The 13,796-nt window shown below is 35.5% G+C and overlaps 1 protein-coding gene across 1 annotated transcript; it reads left to right on the top strand.

The window, feature by feature from the left end:
- Positions 1-287: 287 nt before the first annotated feature.
- On the top strand, positions 288-13,796 carry LOC133308132 (histone-lysine N-methyltransferase ATX2-like). Its single transcript, XM_061508740.1, has 25 exons — positions 288-1,207; positions 1,687-1,738; positions 1,838-1,912; positions 2,057-2,279; positions 2,726-2,849; positions 2,984-3,088; positions 3,690-3,895; positions 4,733-4,825; positions 5,247-5,344; positions 5,752-5,922; positions 6,414-6,557; positions 6,807-6,854; positions 7,020-7,131; positions 7,217-7,282; positions 7,364-7,425; positions 7,646-7,702; positions 7,934-8,002; positions 8,144-8,339; positions 9,700-9,984; positions 10,142-10,203; positions 10,293-10,370; positions 10,687-10,782; positions 11,562-11,665; positions 11,827-11,969; positions 13,472-13,796. Exons 1-24 carry the CDS (start codon positions 522-524, stop codon positions 11,966-11,968), a joined length of 3,354 nt encoding a protein of 1,117 aa, XP_061364724.1. The 5' UTR covers positions 288-521; the 3' UTR covers position 11,969; positions 13,472-13,796.

The following is a 13,796-nucleotide window of genomic DNA, read 5'->3' as shown; positions in this document are numbered from 1 at the left end:
ATTTAATTATTTTGTCAAATTTGCCTAATGGCAAATGTAAAAAATTACATTTTTCTTTCTTTCTATTAATTATAAGATTTCATTTCATATCAATAAAAAACCAAAGATGGTACCAAACTAGTAGGAGGTGTGGGTTTGGGTTTTGCTGTGTGTGTGTGTGTGAAGATGATGATGTCACACTCATGGTCCTAACTCCTAAATAATATCTCTCACGTTCATATTTCATCATTCTATAATTTTGATTCATTGTTGCAATTGCAAAGGTCTTATTTGTGGTTGAACTTAAACAGCAGCATCTGCTTGCTTTCACTTTGAACAACAACGAGAGTGTGGATGAGTCTCACGGCGGGAAACAGATTTATTTGGTGAATAACCCCTCCCTCCAAAAACAAACCAAATCGCACACTTACTCACACACACACACACACACATAATCGTTTCTAATTTTTTTCTCTCTCTTACAAAAACCCTAACATTCTCGATTTTTTCTCTCTTTCTCTCTCTTTCTTTCTTCTTCATACATGGCATTCCTTCCTCAACCCCAAGAAGGTGCCGAAGAAGACACCAACGTCGACGTTCACACAACCCGTGGTACACCCATTCGGTACCTCCCGCTCGATCACCTCTACTCCGCCACGTCACCTTGCCGCGTCACCGCCAGTGGCTCATCCAACGTCATGTCCAAGAAGGTCAAGGCTCGTAAGCTCAACCTTAACAACCATAACAACCATTTCAATGATAATGATAATAATGGGAATGATAATGATAGCGATAACGATAACGATAACGATAACGATCCACCGCAACTCGATCATCGCAACAACAAGAAAGCGACGCCGTTTTTGCTGCTTCCGAAACCCCCTCTTCTCTACGTCTACTCTCGCCGCCGCAAGAGGCATTCCTCCGGGAGGGCGTCGTTTTATGATTCCGTGCTGGGTCGGGTCGAGTCCGGTTCGGGGGTGAAGGACCCGGAGGAGGAGAATGGGGATTCCGAGAGGAGGTTGCTGAAGAAGAGGAAAACTGGGAGCACTGAGTTGGGGAAATTGGGTGTGGATTTGAGCGCCTTGGGGAATCTCGATGGGCCTCGATTGAGGGAATGCCGCAACCAATTTGGGAATTCTGGCATTGCTGGGAACGCCAAGTGTGGTTCATTGGAGAATTTCCCAAAGTTGCTGCCTGAATCTCGCACTGTGAAGAGATGGGTCGGGTAATTCGCTTTTTGCTCTCTTTGTGGAAAATGGAAAATTCATTGGCCTGCTTTAATTTTTGTGGGTTTTTCTGAAGTGTTATTTGTTTGGACTCAAGAAACAGAAACTTCGTGAAGTTGAACTTTGCTTAAATGTTTAGCTCTGTGATTTTTATTTTTTGGTTTTATGATTTCTGTGTGGTTGGAAGGAGAAAATCTTACGTGAATGTTAAATGTCACTTGTAGTTTCTGAAGATAAAATCTCACTTGTGGAAATGGAAAATTCTGTCTACCTGCTTTTATTTTTTGTGGGTTTTCGGACATGTAGTGTTTGTTTAGATTAGACTGAAGAAACGAAAGCTCCATGGTGTTGGACTTTGCTTAAATGTGTAGCGAAATGGGAAATGTTTAGCTCTGTGATATTTGTTTTCTTGGGTTTATGATTTCTGTATGGCAGGGAGGAGAAAATCTTACTTGAATGTTAATTGCACTTATTGCAGGTTGAGTTTTGATAATGCTGATCCGGAGGCATTTGTTGGATTGCGATGCAAGGCAATGTTTTAACTTTTGGGTTATTAATAGTTGTATATTCATTCTATTGAGTTTGTTCATACAACTACAGTTTATCAATGTCAACCTTGTTTTCTGCAGGTTTATTGGCCCATGGATTTAAGATCGTACACAGGCGTTGTCAAAGGTTATGATGTGGAAACTAAGATACATCATGTATGGCCCTTACCTATCTAAATTATCACTTAAATGATTTGAATAGCTTCAAACCAAAAATCGTGTGCATCTATAATCTATCTGTACTGGACAATATTGGACTGTTATTTGAGATTTCAAATTTTCATTAATAAATATATGCAGGTCAAGTATGATGATGGTGATGAGGAAAATTTAATTCTTTCAAATGAAAATGTAAAATACCATGTTTCCCGTGATGAGATGAAACGTTTAAAATTAAATTTTGCCAAAGTTCGTGACAGTAATGTATCTGACTATGATGTTGAAGAGATGCTTGCATTGGCTGCAAGTTTGGATGATTGTCAAGACTTTGAGCCTGGGGATATCATATGGGCCAAGCTAACAGGTTTGTGCTCAGTCTTGTTCGGTTGTTCCATTTGCAAATTGCTGTATGTGTATCTCTTTATGTGAATGGATTTGTCCTAATTTTCTGAATTTTAGTTCAATCTATCTTTATTTAACTTCAGCAAACTCAAATTTTAAGCTTTTTGTTAAATGAGAAATTCATTGAGACAGAGAAGATAATTACAAAGAGTTGGGAGGATAAGGGATCTTCCTTAATGTAAAATGGGAAATAACATAGAACAAAAGTAAATAAATAATCTTACCATTGTTATTTACTTCTTTGTTTTCGTGTCTTTCCTCAAAAATTCTATTTTAGGGAGATCACACTTTATCTACTTTTAATTACCTTGTTTGTTTATTCCTTGCATTTTCAGTTACGATTAGATCTTGTTAATTTTGTAACTGCTATAGTGATTGTATCTTTTTATTATTTTGTTTATTTTGCAGGTCATGCAATGTGGCCAGCTGTTGTTCTGGATGAATCACTTGCTAGCAACTGTAAGGGTTTGAAAACGTTTTTAGGAGGAAGATCAGTTCCTGTCCAATTTTTTGGCACCCATGACTTTGCAAGGTTTATATTCTGTTAAAATAAAGAAAAAATTTGTTTTCAATTTTCATTGAGAGATTGTTGTCTTTATACAGTAGATTCATCCAGTTTCTAAGATGAACTTAACTTTTCTTTTGTATATTCTTCCTGTCTTCTAGGGTTAGACTGCAACAGGTGAAATCATTTCTCACCGGACTTCTTACTGATCTACACTCAAAGTGCAAGAAACCTAGTTTTATTGAAGCTTTAGAAGAAGCAAAAAGGTATTGTTAATCATGCCTTTTTTTTCATATGTTCTCACTTTTGTTAACTAGAACATCAAAAGTTGGGAGCATGAATATGTTGCTATTGCAATGTTGTTGGACAAGGTTAATTCTAATTTGCATGTTTTGCTGTTTCAGGTTTTTGTTGTTTTTCTTAGGTCCTTATTGTGGTAGAGTGGCCATTATTAAAAAATTGCATTGTGGAATATAAATAACTGTATTAATCTGAGGAAGCAAGTTTGAGTAAACCAGTTTTCCTTTCTATTTACCTAACAATGGCTTTGTTTTCCAACTTGTCTAATATTTGAATAGTTTGGTAGATTTTTCCAGTTTTTAATTACTTATGGTCTTAAAATTCATTCAAGTGCATTATGTTTTATGTGCATGCTTTAGTTTTTCAGGGTAGTTCTTAAGGCATTATGTGTCCTATATTCGTACCTGTATTATCCATGTATATGCCTTAGCCTGCTTATTTTAACGGGCTTAGCCTTTTGTTCTCTGTAATGTGGCATTTTAAGGTCTCTGCTTTGATACTTGGAATTGAAGAATTTTCAAATGATTATTCAAATTTGTTGGTTTTACAATTATTTCACTTAAACAGGTATTTAGGTGAACAGAAGCTTCCTTTGGAGATGCTAGAGTTGCGGAAAAGATGTACAGCTGATGACTGTAACAATGTAAGTGGAGAGGATAGCGGATGTACAGATTCAGGTGAAGATTGTTTAAATGACAAAGGGATTTGGACAGCACTGGAAAAAGTTGAAACTTTTCCTTATGATGTAGGAGATTTGAAAATTCTAAGCCTTGGTAATTTTTCAAGATTACTAGTATTTTATGTTTTCATGAATTTATTCACATTATCTTTTTTTTTTCTTGGTCGGATCTTATTTTATTGATGCTTGCATCATATTATTGTTTACTGATTTCCCTTATTGATTTCTGGGAGAACCATCGAAACATAACCTTTCAGTATTTTATTTTATTCACTTCAACTCTGTATTCTTCCACTCATAGGATAAATTGAGATTTTAGAAAGTCTTTCTTGGTTTCATTGTATCATTAATAACTTGATTATTTTGGATAATAGTAGATAAAATGAATGGTTGTGAGGAGTCTCTTTGAAACCAAACATTGGCTTTCCTCTTATGCATACCCAAACAAGAAAATCTTCAGAATGCAGTGTGGCTTGTCATTCTCTTTTTGCATTTTGGAAATAGCAAGTCCCTTGAAACTCTGATCATAACAAATTCATAACAGCTAACACACTAACTAATGCAAGGTGCTACAAGCTGCTGCGAATGCAGGTTATACAGAACTAGCACAGTAACTGTAATAACTATAGTTATACACTCACAATGAATTAAATTTAAGCGCACGCACACACACACTTTTGTATCTAGGAACGAACTAGTACTACAGTGTACTGCATTTTCAGCAAAAATGGATCTTATTTTCTTTTTACAGTAAATGCAATGGCTGAATAATACTGTGTGGATTTACTGCATTTTTTTTTAATTATATGTCTGCAAGAATGTTACTTGTCTCTCTCTTTCTCTTGGTTACTGTGTTTCTCCTCGTTTATTGGCAATTTGGTGACAGCCAAATGGCCAAATGGGATGTTAAACTGTTTAATTCTTTTTTCAGGAAAAATGGTTGAAGATTCTACGTCTTTCGGGGATGGAAGATCCATCTGGCCTGAAGGATACACAGCAGTGAGGAAGTTTACTTCAGTTATTGGTGAAGCATTTGTTATTCTTATTATTATTATTTTGTTTGGGATGTTTGCATGTCATATTTTTTAGTTGGGGAGGGATATTTTGACTTCAGAGTAAGACTTCTAAGTGTTACTCCTTATTTTATCCGTTGATTTCTGTCCATCCAACGGTTATAGTTTATTGAGTTATATCAATTAATCTACTATGAATTTCAAATAAATGACAACTGTTGGATGGACGGAAATCAATGGCTGAGATGAGGAGTAACACTCATAAGTCTTACTCTGGAGTCAAAATATCTCTACCCTTTTTAGTTTGATCTTTTTGAATGTTTTAGAAATTGTCAAATATGTCATACCATTCATCTTTGCATATCTTAATTCGAGTGGTTCTGATTCTTTTGTTTTTGTTTTCTTCTATTTTCTGCGTTTTTGGTTGTTTAGATCCTAAAGTATCTGCCCCTTACAAGATGGAGGTGTTGAGAGATCCAGAATCCAAAGTCCGACCTCTATTAAGAGTTACAGTTGATGGTGGTGAGCAGGTTGGTTCATATTATATTTGACTTTGCACCTGTAGACATTTGTTTCTCTGATAATTTTATATTGAATCATCTGATATTTATGCTTCTGTATCTTTTTTTTGGGTAATGTCCCCTATGAATATATTGCATTTAACCTTCTCTGACATATGTCAGATTCTTTTCCTGTTCTTTTTTAATTATAGTTTTCTGTTTTGAAATCTTTGATGACAAAAATATTATGATCTATGGTGGATACAGTGTGCCTATTTAATAGCAGGATTTATGTGTTTGTTTGTAAATTGTTAAATTCCTTAACTAACTTCCCTTGCTTTTTGGCTCGTGTTTCTCCTTTTCTTGCGAAAGAAATTAGAAAAGAACCTCTCATTCCTATGACTTGTGTCAAACTTGTTATAAATGTTCTGTTGCAGTTCAATGGTTATACTCCATCTGATTGCTGGAATCAAGTATACAAAAGGATAAAGAAATTGGAAAAGGATGCTTCTGAAGGTTCTGTTGCTGAAGGTGGGATAGAAAGGGGCTACAATTCTGGGTCTGATATGTTTGGTTTCTCCAATCCTAAAGTCGCTAAACTTATACGGGTATGCTATTTAGTTATAAGTTAATTCCTAGTTCTGACCTGAAACATAAAGTCAATACTTCGGAAATAAATGGAATTAACCAGGAAATATTGTAACTTATCCCATAGAATACTTAGTGAACTAAAGAGAATTTGGTTTTTGATATAGCTCAATGACATCGATCTATCCATGTTGCTGAACCCACCTAGTGGGATAAGGCTTGGTTGTTGTTGTACCAATAAGTTGTCACTTTTATAGTCATTGTCAATCTACTCACCTGCTCCCCTTATCTCCATACTTTACATTTGCTTTGCTTGTTCTTGGCTGTACACTGAGCATTGTTTAGTTTCATATTCTATTAAATATTTTTTTTGCTTCATGTATGATCTCTCTCTTTTTTTAATGCTATCTTCTGCTTGTTGAACTAACCAAGTATTTTGCTAAATACAAATTCTTTTCAATTCATATACCCGATGCTTTATTTTCTCTGAAAGAAGTTTTGTTATTTCCAGGGATTATCTAAATCCAAAGTCTCTTCAAAGAACTCAGTTCGCAATTTTGATTCCAGAAGATATAATGACTTGCCTCTTGGTTATAGACAGGTTCATATTAATTGGTTTGATCTCGATAAGTGCAATGTGTGCCACATGGATGAGGTAGAGGTTTTTTTCCTTCTTTAATCCTATAGAGCTCCTGCTTGTTGTTTACCTACCTGCATATTCTTTAGTTGCGTTTTCTATTTCTTTTTTTTTGAAGAAGAACGTTTTCTATTTCTTATTTCTCCTTTCTCCTTTTGCCCAAATTCGTTCCAGGGAAATATTGTATTGTTACCTTTCTTGCTTGTTTTGTTTGCTTATAATCTAATTCTGTCTTGCTTGCTAAATGGGAGTTATTTATGTTTTAAGGAGTACGAGAACAATCTGTTTCTGCAGTGTGACAAATGCAGAATGATGGTATGACCCCATAAATTTTTATGCATCTTTTTCCCCTGGATTATTGCAAATTATGTAACATAAATAATGGGTTAACATCTGTCTGGTAATGCTTAATGAACCATTAAAGCTCTACAATTTTACCCCATTATTGAGATTGAGCTGTGAATTGTGATGTTCTCTTAGGTCCATGCTAGATGCTATGGAGAACTGGAACCTATTAATGGAGTGCTATGGTTGTGCAACTTATGTCGTTCGGGTGCTCCCCCCCCACCTTGCTGTTTATGTCCACTCATAGGTATGCTATGGCCTTCTAATATTTATGCTGCATTAAAAATTGAATCACATGGCATCATTGAGTATTTTAATTGAGTTTCTTCTAGGTGGTGCAATGAAGCCTACAACGGATGGACGGTGGGCTCATTTGGCCTGTGCCATGTGGATACCTGGTTCGTTTGCGTATGGCCTTATTTACTCTTTTTTACTCCTAAGTTTTGATTATGTTTGCTAAGGGTTAGTATTTTTGACAGAGACTTGCTTAGCTGATGTCAAAAGAATGGAGCCGATTGATGGTTTGAGTAGAATCAGTAAGGTAGGCCTTTATGACTAATTATTCTTTTCATTTCCTTCTTTTTTTGGTTTTTTTAAGTTTTCGTGCTATGAACATTTTCATTATCTTTTTCTTTTTTAATTTTAACCAAACTACTTCTTGTCTGTGTCAATGATTATGTTATGAGTTCTAAATCTGCAAATATACCAATTGTTTTTCTATTTGCTTTCCTTTTAATCCTGTGAATTTTGTATCTGAACAGGACCGCTGGAAGTTGTTATGTAGCATATGTGGTGTATCTTATGGTGCCTGCATCCAAGTAAGTCTTGAGTTTTAATAAAAGAGTAGCTTAAGTAGGCTTTTTCTTGGTCAATAGTAAGGTAATTCCTTACAGCTGGGATACCAAATCTCTGCTAACTAAACCACAGCAAACAACCACCTTATGACAATTAATGCATGGGGCCTAGCTAGTCTTTGTTTATGAAGCAATTTTTAATTGTTTTCTGAATTTTAATTGTGATTTTTTTTCCCAAATGTCAATTCTGCATAGTGTTCAAACAGTTCTTGTCGGGTAGCTTATCATCCACTTTGTGCACGTGCTGCCGGTCTCTGTGTTGAGGTATTTCTCCCTTTTTCTTTTTTCCAATACATGTTTTATAAGTTATTTTGTTTTGACCTTAAAGAATGTGGTGTTGGCTTTGATACAAAAATTAGCTAAAAAATTGATTTCATTGTCCATATATTTTTTATAATTTTGTAGCTTGAGAATGAGGACAGGCTTTATCTACTTTCTGTTGATGATGATGAAGATCAGTGCATTCGCTTACTCTCTTTCTGCAAGAAACATAGGCAGCCATCTAATGAACATGCTGTTGCTGATGAACGTATTGTTCGAGTTGCCGGTCAATGTTCAGACTATGAACCACCACCCAATCCGTCGGGTTGTGCTCGAAGTGGTATGATATTTGACAGTTGTTTTACTAAGGCAAATTGTCACTTTCATAACTTTTACTTGTTAACCTCCTGCAACCGAAAAAACGGAAATTTATGACTTTTGATTGGTTTGCTGTTACACTATCTGTCACTTCACTCACTTGTTACTTTGCTATTTATATAATTTTTTTTTTTTATTTCAATATTTTGGTGTGTATGTCCTTTGGCTCAGTTTAAGTTAATCCCTATTTAAAATCATTTTAGGTTATTTGCAAGTCATATACTTTGATCCGTACCAAATTAATGATGAGAACGCTCAAATCACATTGCTTGAAATTAGTTTTCTTTTGCTATAAAAATCAGGTTAACAATCACCTGTGTATTAGTGTTTTTAGTGCCATCTGGATAGTATAGTATTGTGCTAGAAGCAGGATGGAGGAGTAGCTGAGCTGATGGGTAAAAATGCTTGACACTCAAATCACATTGGTTCAAATTGGTTTTCTTTTGCTTTAAAAATTGGGTTAACAATCACCTGTGTATTAAAGAAAGAGTGCTTTTGGTGCCATCTGGGTAGGCAAAATAGTAGTGTGCTAGAAGCAGGGTGGCAGATTAGCTGAGTTGATGGGTAAAAATGCTTGCCACAAATTTAGTAAACAATTTGGTTTGGGTCAGGGTCAACAATTTTATTAAATTCTCAACCCTTTTCCTAAATTCTCAACCCTCTTCCTGTCCTTTGATTGGGGAAAAACTTCTTTTAAAAACCAATGCCAAGCTACCCATTTATCAAAATTGTATCTGGCTATATCTGTCCAATTAATATATGAAACCTCTAAATCAATAATATTTCTCAGTTCATAGAAGGGGTTATTTTGAAGTGGTACCAAAAATGCCCGTTCTATCTCTTGCTCAAAATCTTAGTTTTCCAGCTTGTTATGCTGTGTTTTGAGTTGATTGAGGTGTGAATTATATCATTCGGTTAAAGATGCTTTTTGTATAAGTAATTCTTAGACTCAACCTGGGGCCATGAAGATACATGCATAATATAAAAGGATGTGTGTCTCTGTGCTCAGTTAAGTAGAAGCTTTGGGGAAGGGGTGTGGACCACTATTGTATATTGCTTGGGGGATGGAAGGTCGATTGGGTGGTGGGTAAGTAAGAAGGGTCACCTTTTCCTATTGATGATTTTTGCTTTTCAGGATGCATCTTTTGTGGGAAAGATTTTGCTGCATGTTCTTATCTCTTTTTTTAGCTCTTATTGGCCAATGGAGATGCACTTCTCGTTCTCTCTATCTGGCCCCTCTTACTGCTTTGTATAAATTGTTCTGTTTAAATAATTAAAGATGAATTTGGAAAATAAGGTTTGCCTTTTTTCTTCTTGGACAGAGCCGTACGATTACTTTGGCAGGAGAGGTCGAAAAGAACCTGAAGCTCTTGCAGCTGCATCATTGAAACGTTTGTTCGTAGAGAATCAGCCTTACTTAGTTGGTGGATACTGCCAGCATGGATTGTTAAACAACCTAGAGTCTTCTGGGAGAGGAGTTTGCCCAAAATTCTTTTGTAGCCAACAAAGACTGAGAACCTCTCTGATTGATGCTTCGAACAGCATACTTTCTATTGCTGAAAAATATAAGTACATGAGGGAAACCTTTCGAAAACAGCTAGCATTTGGTAGGCATAATTTTTTTTTAATATTTTCAAAAGTGGTGGGGAAAAGGGCAATTATATATTTTTGTGGAATTGTGGCTGTTAATGACATGGCAGGTTCTAATTTGAGATTTAGCCATCTTGTCTCATGATAAAATATTTGAAAATTTCTGTTTGTAAGGGAAATCAAGAATTCATGGATTTGGTATCTTCGCAAAGCATCCATATAAAGGCGGAGATATGGTAAATACAACATTTCCATTTGAATGGGCCTCCTTTGTAGTAAAGCATTTCACCTTCCAAGGATGAACAAATTGATTTTACTTATTCAGGTGATTGAATACACTGGTGAACTTGTTAGACCTCCCATAGCCGACCGGAGAGAGCACTTTATATACAATTCGTTGGTGGTAAGTGTTTTCCAATTATCAGATGTGCATGTATAAAATGTGACATGGTTTTCAGACAGCTGATTTGTTTGAAAGTGAGATGTCAATTGAATCAGCTGTTAACATTTAATGCTATAATTTGATAGCTATGAAAATGTTGAACTATAAGAAACAGTAGATTGTGGAACCTTTGATTGTCAACGTGAACAAGGATGTTACGACAATAGCACCTTCTGTGATGAATAAATCTAATAATAGTATTAGTAATGCACTTTCTGGAATGTTAAGTATGCATGCTTATGCAGGATTTAGTAACTTGTCTCTTTCCTTTGTGCAGGGTGCAGGAACATATATGTTTCGGATTGATGATGAACGAGTCATTGATGCTACTAGAGCCGGAAGCATTGCTCATTTAATTAATCATTCCTGTGCAGTGCGTCCTTTCCTCGTTAATTTTAGATTTTCAATTAATCAATTTACTGCTCGTTAAACATTGTCATTTCAATCAGCCTTCTGATGTATGAGATTCGCTTGATTGTGTTTTTAATTTTCAATCTTCAGTTAATTATTTGAGGAATGGAGCCTGGAAGGTTTCTTTAAAATAAGGGATCTTGAGAAAACTTCAACCTGTTTTAGCATATTGATAGATTTTTATAAGTAGCATACTCTCTTTTCTCCCTACAAAAAATGTTGTATTGTTAATTCTTCTTCGTAAATTGCATTGACGGTTTGAGACACACCATCATTGACTGCACAAGCACAACAGTGGCAACAAAATATAATTCAACAAGAGCAAATCAATTTTCTGTTTTTGTTTGTGACACTAATTCAGCTAAAGCGAAGAAATTTTTTGTTTTTATTTTTATTTTATTTTTGTTTGTGACACAAAACACTTTCTGGCACAATTTTTTTTAATATGTTGTCTGCATGCGGTTAATAACCCTTGATAAGATGGATTCATTTTGTGTGAAACAGTCTGATTAAGACCTATAAGGCTATAACTGTATATAGGTGCCCCGTCAAATGAAAGTATATTGCTTTGGATAGTGCTGGTATATACTTGTCGTGATGTTAAAACAAATATTTTACTGTTGACTTTAGTTTGGAAATACTGCAGTTCACCTTATTTATTTGCTGAAGAACCCCTACAGCCTTATTTTCATTGTTTCCTATATGTTTGGTGTTACCAATATATGTCTTGCTTGTATGCAGCCAAATTGCTATTCAAGAGTTATTAGCGTTAATGGCGATGAGCATATTGTAATATTTGCAAAGAGGGACATCAAACAATGGGAAGAGCTTACATATGATTACAGGTTTCCCTCTTCTTTAAATGAGTTCAGATACGATCACAAAAAGACCCATACAAAACTCATTTTTGTATTGGTTTTAGTTGTGTGCAGCATGATACTTTCAAAACATATTATAATTCTTCCTAATTTAATATTATGCTGACTTTCTTTAGTTCACGTGACAGATTTTTCTCAATTGATGAACGGCTTGCATGTTACTGTGGCTTCCCAAAATGCCGAGGTATAGTAAATGATACTGAGGCAGAAGAGCGAGCCACTACCCTATATGCACCACGAAGTGAATTAATAGATTGGAGAGGAGAATAAGGTAAGCGATTGTGATCTTTCTTGCTGTTTGACATCTTTGTTCAACATTGAAACTTTCAAGCTTCCATTTATACACATGGATTACTAGGGTGGGGCTAAATCTTTGTGGCAGCCTGCAATTTAAGCAATTGAGGCAGCGAGAGAAGTTCTTTATCACCATGAAAATTTAGATATAGCCTTTGTTTTGGGTCTTCTGGGAGGAATTGCTTTAGGATGTGTAGTTTACTTTTTGTGCATAGTCAAACTTTGTGGAAGCTTGCTAAATCTAGTTTTGGGTAAGTTTTTGGTGTGGCATGTTTTTGATGGTACTCTATATAGAACCTTTTTTGTGTCCTATTTGGTATCTACTTTGTAGTGGTTTCTTTTGAGGCTTTCCAATCGGTTTTGGAGATTTTTGATGTGGATTTCTTTTTTCTTATCTCTGTTTTGAGGATATGTTGTCTCTATTCTGTACTTTTCTACTTTTTCGTCAATATTGTATCTTTTCTATTTAAAAAAGAAAAGATGACCTGATGTGAACACGTTGACCCCAAAAAATCATGGTATTATTTGACGTGGATTTGAGTATTTGTTGGCAATGCTAGAAGAGTCGGAATTTTTCTCTGACTCTAAATTGTATGCTAGATACAGTTATTCTATTTATAAACTTGTTGCACCATATTAGGTCCTCTTTCCTCAAGAAGGGCCTCACTGAACAGCCAATGTACTTTTATCTCATGCCTTTCTTCATTCATGGTTCCAATATACATATTTTGGTGCCACAGGGGTAGAGGTACCACACCAATCTATGCCGAACTTAAACTCTGTGGAGGTCCTGTGGAAAAATAACTCCTCTCATTAGTATTACTTGTTCTTGAGTAACTTGCACACACTTGTGTATGTTTACATCATACTTGATTTCTAGGTGGGGGGACTTTGTTTTCCATTGTTCTTAATTGTAATATTGATTGGATAGATTTTTCAGGTTTCATTGTTTTCTTGGATTTCAAGTGGGTTATACCACTTAAACTCTGGTCTGTCCTTTCATGAAAGTTATCTTTATTCATTACAAAAGAAATGCTAAAACATGCTAGTCTTTTGGTGAAATTTTTGGTCGCTTGCAGAATAAAGTTATAAGAAAGATTGTCATTCTATTATGCCAATAGACCCCTGGAACCTTAAGTTGTCTTGCCTCTCTCTTCTCCTAAGCCTTGGCATAGAGGGTCATCCCTTTATCTCTGGTTGTTTATGTCCCATTTTGCGTGTACGTCACATATGTTACATATGTCCGTGAATCTGGTGATTAAATTGGTTCTGCATCTTAAGTCTTTGTTTTGCTGTCATTTCTTGTCTGTTGAGATGCAAGAAACACTTATTGTTTATTCAAAGCCCGTGGCATCATTTCATTTTCGAATTCAGTAGTTTGCTACTCTCTCTTTTGGTTGAACTAGTTTGCTACTTCTTTTGGAAGTCGTTATCCAGTCACACCTCTCCCCTTTTTATTAATTTTATTTTGTTTTGCAGATTTTTATTGCTAATAGTATGCTTGCAAGATCCTTCTGAAGATGGATTATTTGTCCAACAACTTATGTCATGGATTCTGCCATTTCTCTGAAAGGACAGTGCTGTACATAGCTCATCTGATTCTTCTGATTGTTTCATCATAACCCCAACTGAGCGGTTTATGTTGGCTCAAGGTGTTCTGGTTATAGTAATTGGAAAGATGTCACCAAACTTTTTACAGATGTTCTATTTTAAATTCATTGCCAAAATTAAGGCCTTTGTTTAATTTCAACCAACTTGCTGAGATGTTGTAACTTGCCATTGGATACGTACAGTTGTAATTACA

Source organism: Gastrolobium bilobum, unplaced genomic scaffold (assembly GCF_033153095.1).
Source record: "Gastrolobium bilobum isolate Gb01-03AN ecotype WA unplaced genomic scaffold, APGP_CSIRO_Gbil_v1 utg4171, whole genome shotgun sequence".
In the NCBI taxonomy this organism is placed as follows: domain Eukaryota; kingdom Viridiplantae; phylum Streptophyta; class Magnoliopsida; order Fabales; family Fabaceae; genus Gastrolobium; species Gastrolobium bilobum.
This window is presented reverse-complemented; position numbering and strand designations above follow the sequence as displayed.